At 46.3% G+C, this 9,925-nt stretch overlaps 1 protein-coding gene across 3 annotated transcripts in view; it reads right to left on the bottom strand.

Moving 5' to 3' along the window:
* Window positions 1-669: 669 nt before the first annotated feature.
* LOC126520954 (uncharacterized) overlaps window positions 670-9,925 on the bottom strand; it is a 206,212-nt gene continuing 196,956 nt past the window's right edge. For all 3 annotated transcript variants that reach the window (XM_050169785.3, XM_050169784.3, XM_055065654.1), the window contains one exon: window positions 670-1,186. In XM_050169785.3, the coding sequence (XP_050025742.1) occupies window positions 1,040-1,186 (147 nt within the window). In that variant the 3' untranslated portion in view covers window positions 670-1,039. The remainder of the gene's footprint in view (window positions 1,187-9,925) is intronic.

Here is a 9,925-nt window from a genome sequence, read left to right as displayed (position 1 = left end):
GTGTCACTTAATGATCAGAATGACCTACCCTAGCTAGTAACGACTCAGTACGTTAGTATAAAATCATCAAAATGGTTTAGGGTACCTTTATAGCAGCTCAACAATTTTGTTGAGCGTCTTCATGCACCCATACAACATATATAACAGCATAACCACATTTAAAAGGTCAATGTGCTCTCTTGAGACGCACCCCTATGCAGATAAAAAATAAGAGCTTGCTTAAACAAAGGAAACAAATTAACAGTATAGCGAGAATGTGACCACAACGTGGGCTAAGAAAAGAACGACGAAGCTTGCAGGTAATGTCACGAAAACTTCAGCTGGTGCTCACTGTTAAAGTTTCTGTGAAGAATACTGTGGAGCAGGAGTATAAATAAATGTAAATTTAAACGCACAGAGTAGTATTTTAATTTGTCTTGCTTTTGTAAAAACTTTTGTTAGGTCAGCAATATTGTTGATCTGTCAGTTAAAGGGTTTAGTACGAGTTATTCAGCGGGACAGCAGCAGAAGCACTCGCCGGCTACGGTCAGGAAAGTCCGGATGGCGGGGGTGTTCGCAAGCAAAAGCCTCGCTTAGAAAAACTAAAGAAAAACAGTCTCAAATATAAACGTTTCCAAAAGTGCACCGATAGCAAATCGTCCTTCTTAAAAGGGATCACACGCCACACTCTTCTCAAGGGAATTATTTTATTCAATACAGAGGCTTGCTCAGCTGTAGCTCACAAAGTTGTGCATTCACTGTTGCTACGTGGGGGTGCCGCAGGGTTGCGAAATACCAATGACAAGACATCATTTACGTCAGGATACAAAGGATATTGAGTAGCAACTCAAAAAAAAAAATAAATAAACTGGTGGAATTAAGGGTGACATGCTGAGTTTACATCGATCGTTAAACGAGAACATTTACGAATTTTCGTCTACCATAAGCAAAAAGAAAACGAACTGATCAGCGGCGCCATCTATTCGCAAAGTTTCAAACGCTCTGGTGCCATTTGGAACAGTGAATCAGATCGACTAGCGCGCTCGAGAGAGAGGCATTGCTATTCTCTCAAGTCGTCCCAAGCAAATGGGCACAGGTTAGCGTCGTCCATGTTGGATCCACTCGGCGGACGGGCTTTCGCAAGCAGCATGTAGCGGTACTGGCCCTCCATGGAAAGGTGCCCTTCGGGGCCTCGCAGGGCGTGTTCCTGTGAAAGACAGAGAGTGCGTCACACTCGCGTCGCTTATTGCAAGCGGCATCGTTCACGACGCGTCTCTGTGGTCCGCGCAGCTGCAGAGCGCGCCGCATTTTACACTCAATCCGCCAGACTTTTGCGATCCATCATCGTGGCAGGCACGCGCAGGTCACTCTTGTGCGGCGCCACAATCTGCTGAACGTTACGGCGACGTTGTGCCTGCCAGTGGCTCTCTATAGTCGTGTCTGTCGGCAAAAAACCTGGCATTCAGGCGCGCACCGCCTGCGCCGCAGGGTTTGTTTCTTTTACAGCGAAGCTGTGTACGCCTAGGGTTCCGTGCATTTCTATTCTGCGAGTGCAAAAACCGTGGGCGATGCCGGAGGTAGTGCAATACCGGTGGTGGTGGAGAAAAAACTTTATTGCTCTCAGAAAAGGAACAGATGGAGGTATGCATGAGCCGGTCCTTAAGGGCCCGGGCCGACCCGCGGCGGAGGTGAAGCAGGCTTGAAGCACTCCGCCAACTTGCAAAAATAAGTTTAATATATTAGGTCCAAATAGAACCCGTATCAAATATTAAAGGGACTGACAACCGATTATTGAGGACTTAGTTTGTTACGGCGCAAGGCAAATCTCACCCTCGGTAGTTTTTACATCTGCAGCGGTTACTTACAAACGCGCGTGGATATTTAGTAAGCACAATTTTTCCATCTGAGCAGCCTCTAGAAAAGTAAGTTTTCCTCCAGCAACGCTGAGAAGTGAGAGCGATGTCGATAGCTCGCCTCGCAAATTGTGACAGCCGTCCATCGTTCTGCTTTCACAGGAGTGAGTGTAACTGTTAACCACCTATATTTTGACCTTTTCAACCGCTTTTAAAAATGCAAAGCTGGTTGTACAGACATTTCTTATATTTGTATCGCGTTTTTCCCCAAGTACACGCCTACGTCATGACTGGCTGTCCGCCGTCGTCGTTCTGTCGATAGACGAGCCAACGCATCGAAGGCAGCGCCACTTATCTGCTCACTACAAACGAAGGCTTATCTGCACATTGTAAGCCAGGAAAAACTTAGAATAATAAAAAATATACTGCATTCCAATACTAATAAAAAGACCAGGAACCGCGTGCACTAATAGAAGGTCACGTGGTGGACCTCTTACGCAGCTTCATGGTTTTGCCGTGTGGGGCACCAAAGGTCATATTTTGCGACTTTTGTGATGAATTAATAATACAAATCCACGTGCAATGAGAAAAACATGGTTCGTTTTAGCCACTACGATAGGGAATCATTCCATCAGCGGCGTTATCTCGATTATCTGTCAGAAGTGTAAGGGGGGGGGGGGGGCAGCATGTCATTTGCACCCCTCCCTCCAATTTCAGCTACACGCTGGAAAGTCCAACAAACATAAACTGAAGCGAAATATTCTTTTTAATAGAATGGCCACATAAGTAATACTTTACTACGCATACCCTGCTTGGGCAGCGAGGATTGTCATTGGATGGATCGATGAATGGATGGATGTTATGAGCGTCCCCTATGGAACGGGGCAGTACGTTGCGCAACCAAGCTCTTGCTATTATACTGCCTAATGTCCTACCTAGGTTAAAAAAAAGAAAAAAAAAACCACTATGAACTCCCACAGCCAAATTTGCTGACCCCCACTTGTGAACTTTGCTTTTGTACGTCTCCATTTCTTGTCGTTCCCTTACTTTTCTTCCACCAATCTTCCAATCGCCTCTTACTAATGTATATTGCGGACATGTTTACTTTTACACTGCTTTCGCTGAACCCAAGAGCTTCAAGGAGGCCAGTGGTGCCTAAATCGACCGCTGGGCAGAGATTCACATTCTAATGAAACATGCTCCATCGCTTCTCTAGCTTTACCGCAGCAAGCACATGCTTCTTCTTCCTTCTTATATCTCGCTTTATAGGTGCGTGTTGTAAGCTATCTCGATCTCGCTTCGAAAAGTTATGAGCTTCCCTTTGAGTTATCATAAATTGTTTCTTTCATGATTTCATTTTTCCTCTTACGTAGTTACTCATGACAGGTTTCTTTTCCATTTGCGCCACCCATTAGATTAGACTTTCCGCTTGACGTTCTTTGTTGCTGTGTTGCTGACCCTACAAGCCGCATACTTGCTGGTAAGCTTCCTAGTTCATTTCCTCCACTGTGAATCACAGTTTTTTCTGTACAAAAACCTCAACACTCTACCAGCCCATTAACTTTCTTCCATATTCCTCAGTCGTTCTTCATAATCAATTTTATTTCGAGCTTCAAAACTTGTCCAGCCTATATCACTCTGCACAGCTTCATTTGTAGTCTTCCCGTGAGCGCCCAATGCAAGGCGTCCCACTGAGTTTTGGTTCCCATCGAGTCCTGATTGTACCCTTTATTTAAAGCAAACAACCGCATTTCCAAAAGTAAGTCCTGGGACCATTACACCTTTCCCCATACCTCGGAGGACCTCGTACCTATTGTATCCCCATAGCGCTCTGTGCCTCATTATGGCTGCATTTCTCTTCCCATTTACTGTTATCGCTTTTTCCTGTGTTTCCATATATCTATGCCCTTCGTTTATCTGTCTACCAAGATATTTATATTCTTTCACCCGAGGTATTTCGCGGCCCTGTATTACCACTGTCTGTTCACTGTTTTCATTGAATACCACAACACCTAATTTTCTAACGCTAAATTTCAAACCTAAATTGGCGCCTTCCTGCCCAAAGATATTAGCCAGACGTCGCAAATCACTTTGCTTGTCAGCTAGCAACACAATGTCGTCCGCATAAAATAAACCTGGAAGCTGCTGATGTACTACTGTACTCGCCTGTTTGTATAAGGGATTAAATCCGATATCACTTCTTTCTAGCGCCCTCTCCATCATCACCATGTACATCAGAAACAGCAGTGGGAATAAAGGGCACCCTGCCTCAGTCCTTTGTTGATCTCAACTTTCTCTTCGCTCCTAATCCTTTCCCATTCAACTTAAACGGTATTTTCTAGGTAAATATCTCTCAAAACCTGTAGACAATCGTCGCCTAAGCCTTCCTCTTCCAGAATATCCCACAATATGTTGCGGTTTACGTTGTCATAGGCTCCTGTAATGTCTAAAAAGGCCATATATAACGGTCCCCTTCATACTCTGAATATTTCAATAGACTGATTAACAACAAATAAGTTATCATCCAGACGCCTGCCTATCCTGAAGCCATTCTGAAGTTCTCCCAGGATGCGATTATTCTCTGCCCATGCTTGCAGCTTTAATTTGATTGCCTGCATTGCTAGCCTGTATATTACCGATGTAATGGTCAACGGTCTATACGAGTGAATTCTATCTTTCCCCCCTCACCTTTATAAATTAAATTCATTCTACTTTGTCGACTGTCTGGTATTATTCTACCTTTCATAGTTTTTTCCACTGCTTTCACCGGTGCTTCCTTACTTCTTGGTCCTAGTTCATTAATCAGCCTAACGGGAACCTCGTCTAGCCCCGTGGTTGTGCGCTTAGCAACTTTCTCTTTGGGTTTCTTCCAGTTGAAATTTGTCAGCACCAGCTCCTTTTCCACCTCGGTCTCTTTCATGCTCTTTTTTTTTCTTCTAATACAACCTCGTCATCTCCTTGGAAAGACTCGGCTCTTATTTTTCGGATGGAATTTAATGCCACTTCCCCTTCCAGTTTGTTTCCATCTTTGTCTAGGATATGTTGTTGTATTGTTGTTGACTTCCTGCCTAATAATTTAATGTGGTTCCAAAATATTCTAGGTGCCGCTTTCTTTTTCTCACGTATTTCTGACAACCGACGTTCACTTTCATCTTTTATCTTTGCTTGCACCAGTATTTGAACCATAGACTTTTTCTCCCGGTATTTTTCCCATTTACTGGCCACTTCATCCTGCGGCAACTGCGCCTTCATTGCCTGCCTGTGCTTTCGGGATGCTTTCTGTCGTTCGGCAATCGCTTCTCGTATCGCCCTGTTCCACTAGCTTTTCGGTTTCTTTTTTCCTCTCCAACGAACATGTTGTTTCTCTTTCCGTATTTCCGTCTTTGTTACACTTAGGAGCTCACTATATTCCCACTCTTTACTTGGCCATTTGCAAAGTTCTTGCTCGACTCTTGTGACTAGTATATTTGTTATTTGTTCAGCGTTCAAATTTGGACTGGCTATGTTGCGCCCCTTGCTCTCTTTCCCAACTACATATCCCATTTTCAAAATGATGAGTTTATGGTCACTCCCTATGCTGCTATACAATTCCTCGTCAATGACAATTTCTCTCAATTTATCATGAATTCCTTCTGTCATCAGACAGTAATCAATGGTCGATTGCCAGTTGCGTTCCACGTGATTTGCTCATCACACTTAGACCCTGTATTCACGATAACGAAGTTATGTTGCTCACGAAGGTCTAGCATTGACTTCCCGTTGTTGTTGGTATAGCCATCTAGATCCTGTATGTGGGCGTTCATGCCACATAATAGGATAATTATGGCATCACTCCCGAAACCCTTAATGTCAGCACTTATGCATCTACATACTCTTGATTCTTTTCTGTGCAATTATTTCCGGTCCACAAATACGTTACACCCAGCCAAGTTTTTTTCCACTCAATGTACCTGATAACCAAAGATTCTCTTGACGTTTTTAATTTACTCTTTTCCTCCATTTGGCTCCCTGATGGATGAGCATTCCGACTCCCCCTCTCTTTCTTTCCAACTTAGTTCTATGGCACCCTTCCCAAACATAATCTCAATCACTGTCGGCTCTTCCGAGTCTCTATAAGGCGCGTTTCTGTAACCACATAAACCCTTATTTGTTCTCTATTTAACTGCACCTCAATCTTTATCCACTTTTCCTTTCTTCTGCCGCCCTGCATGTTGATGCAGCCTATTGCATGGCGAGCTCTCTTTCTTGTTTTCCGCCTTTTTCTATTACTGACGGCGATGCTATTCTGAAGTTCCCCAAGGGGGCCTCCTTCAGTACTACCAACTCTGGCCTCCTGAGCGCCCGTGGGCCCTCTAAAAAAGCGGCAGCGCCACCAGCAAGTCGTCAGCCCACTTCTCGTCTAAGCTTGTAATTGAAGTGGATCCCGTCTCGTTCAAAACCACCACACCTTCTCACTTCCCTGTTTACTTGGACAACCTCGAAACCTTTCTCTCGGCTCATTTGCGATATCGCCTCATTAGCAGCCGCTACGGCTCTTTGTACGTGACTGTCATGCACAGGCACCTCCGGCACCGTGCACACCACGATCTGCACCTGAGGGCTCGCGCAAGTCGTCCCCTCCCTTCGCCAAGCCCAGCGCTTGGCGAAGGGAGTGGATCTTGTCCTTTTTCTGTTTAAGACGCCATTTAGCCCACCTGCTACTATGACAATGTTGCGCACGTAGGCATTTTCCGCGAGCTTTGCATTTGCTCGCTCCATGACAGAACCCAGTGTCCGCCCGGGGCATGTCCCTACCTCCACTCACCATCTCCAGAATTGCTTCTGAGCACCTAGCCTGGTGTCTTCTCATTCAGTCATTTGTGTCTCCTCGGGACGCCCTGCAGCGGACGAGGCGCCACACACGCTCGCGTTGCGGAGAACGCCTGGCGCTGGGCAGTTCCGGCCCTAAAAAACTGTCAGCTTGTGCAACTTGCATGATGCCCAGTTTTTTGGGACCACTACATCCGTATGCGAAAACACAATCAGCTAGCTACATTTGACTTGCGGGCGAGGGGAGGTCAGGATAAAGCATTATAATCAGCCACGCCGAACGAATGGTGTGGAGTAGGCATGAAATCGTTGGATTATCAAAAACTGGAACTATATCATCTCTGTGCAGAGATAACCTACGTAATGTTGCAGTCTCAGTGTGTTATCACGATCTAGAACTTAATCAAACCTCTTACAGGTATAACTGTGGAATTTCATTGTGTAATCACGCCTCATCGAAGATATGCTCGTGAAAATGACCTTGGTCGAACGTGCGAGCCATATCAATACCGGTACAATTATTAAGCTTTAGAGCGCAGCTCTTGGCGCCGATTCCCGCGTTTCGCGACGCCGTCGGCCTCGTAGTAACCAAGGTCATCATCCGCGCGCTGCTCTAGCTGCGCTAAAGCCCCTTAAACTTCGTAAATTAGCGACACTCTCCTCCCCCGCCTTCGCTCCTCCTCGTTTCTTCTCTCTTTCACGCTCCCTCCTCGACCGTGGCGCCGCTTACACTGCTCAAGCGTATCAATGGCGCCAACATGCGCTCCTCGCCACTCCTTAGACGCTTCTCGAGCAAAAATGGCACTGATACACGGCGCGAGGGCCCACGTGATGCTATTAGGCCAATAGCGACGCGGCGTCGGCCTCGACGAGAGCGTGCGAGGAGGAGGCGGCATTTTTCAAAGCGTGCCGCTACTTTACGAAGTTTAAGGGGTTTTAAGCTGCGCGCGTTCCTGGCGCCATCTCTCGCGCACAGCGCGAGCCTTGCTCTGTTCGCTCCACCTCCAATGCCACCCCTGTGCGGCAGCAGTCAGGGGCGGAATTTTAAACGGTTCGGAAAACGAACCGTTTACTTCGCCACTTATGTCACTAAACGGGCCGCTCCCAAACCGGTGGTGGAAGAAGGGGAGGACGCGACCAATAGATGAGAGGGTGCCACCTCTGAAGTGTAGGGAATATAATCAGCCCTTGTATATAGCTTTCATTGATTACGAGAAAGCGTTTGATTCTGTCGAAAGCTCAGCAGTCATGGAGGCATTACGGAATCAGGGTGTAGACGAGCCGTATGTAAAAATACTGAAAGATATCTATAGCGGCTCCACAGCCACCGTAGTCCTCCATAAAGAAAGCAACAAAATCCCAATAAAGAAAGGCGTCAGGCAGGGAGATACGATCTCTCCAATGCTATTCACAGCGTGTTTACAGGAGGTATTCAGAGACCTGGATTGGGAAGAATTGGGGATAAAAATTAATGGAGAATACCTTAGTAACTTGCGATTCGCTGATGATATTTCCTTGCTTAGTAACTCAGGGGACCAATTGCAATGCATGCTCACTGACCTGGAGAGGCAAAGCGGAAGAGTGGGTCTAAAAATGAATCTGCAGAAAACTAAAGTAATGTTTAACCGTCTTGGAAGAGAACAGCGATTTACAATAGGTAGCGAGGCACTGGAAGTGGTAAGGGAATACATCTACTTAGGGCAGGTAGTGACGGCGGATCTGGATCATGAGACGGAAATAATCAGAAGAATAAGAATGGGCTGGGGTGCGTTTGGCAGGCATTCTCAGATCATGACCAGCAGGTTGCCATTATCCCTCAAGAGAAAAGTGTATAATAGCTGTGTCTTACCAGTACTCACCTACGGGGCAGAAACCTGGAGGCTTACGAAAAGGGTTCTACTCAAATTGAGGACAACGCAACGAGCTATGGAAAGAAGAATGATGGGTGTAACATTAAGGGATAAGAAAAGAGCAGATTGGGTGAGGGAACAAACGCGAGTTAATGACATCTTAGTTGAAATCAAGAAAAAGAAATGGGCATGGGCAGGACATGTAATGAGGAGGGAAGATAACCGATGGTCATTAAGGGTTACGGACTGTATTCCAAGGGAAGGGAAGCGTAGCCGGAGGCGGCAGAAGGTTAGGTGGGCGGATGAGATTAAGAAGTTTGCAGGGAAAACATGGCCACAATTAGTACATGACCGGGGTTGTTGGAGAAGCATGGGAGAGGCCTTTGCCCTGCAGTGGGCGTAACCAGGCTGATGATGATGATGATAATGAAACTTAATCCGGTACAGTTATTTCGCTATACCTGAATGTTTTCAAAAGTCTCACTATACCTTGGCCTTGCCGACATCCTGCCATGCACTGTTAGGCTCTCCATCTATGCCGACGACATTTGAATTTGGACGTCGGGCGTGACGCGACTGCAACTTCGCGCGCGGCTTCAGAAGGCAGCCACTTTAACATCATCCTACCTTCGAGAACAAGGACTTCATATATCATACGAAAAGTGTGCAGTTTACCAGAAAATTATTGTCTCCATGCGTGATATCCGTCGACAGACAACTGATCTCGTACAGCACGAGTCACAGATATTTGGGGGTGGTCATTGACAAAAATCTCTCCTGGACCCCTCATGTAAATTATGTGAGAAAACGCCTGACAGGAATTTGCCATATGTTCAAGTTCCTTGCAGGAAAGAGCTGGGGAGTGCCAATACAATCCATGCTGCAACTGTACAGAGTTCTCTTTATTGGATTCCTGCGGTACAGCCTACCGGTCATGCCCAACACCTGCAGAACTAACCTGAATATAACCAAGCCCAAGCCCTCAAGATATGCCTTGGTCTACCGCGGAGTGCGTCAACGACTGAAGTTATTGCAGTCGCTCAAGATTCCACTATTAGAAGGCACATTAGCATTGAAACAATGCTTGTGCACATAAGACACTTCGCCCGCACCCCTACCCACCACCTCGCAAGTCTCCGAGTAGACAGGCCCCACACGACATTCAGTGCGACTATCTTCGCGCACCGTGCCTCTCTCAGGTCAGGTTACACACCTTGCGGCAAGGCCTTCCATTCCTCCATGGTGTATGCGCCGTACTCAAGTAAACCTTACACCCCCAGGACTTCAGGAAAAGTCGGACTTGCCATCATCAGCGCTCAAGCAACTAACTTTACTTCTCTTGTACGAGAAATACAACGACTGCACACACGTCTACACTGATGGATGAACTACATCAACCAGTTCCGGTGGCGCTGTAGTTATACCAACAATGAG

This window comes from Dermacentor andersoni, chromosome 3, assembly GCF_023375885.2.
Source record: "Dermacentor andersoni chromosome 3, qqDerAnde1_hic_scaffold, whole genome shotgun sequence".
Classification (NCBI taxonomy): Eukaryota; Metazoa; Arthropoda; class Arachnida; order Ixodida; family Ixodidae; genus Dermacentor; species Dermacentor andersoni.
The sequence above is the reverse complement of the archived record's forward strand: the minus strand, read 5'-3'. Positions and strand labels throughout refer to the sequence as shown.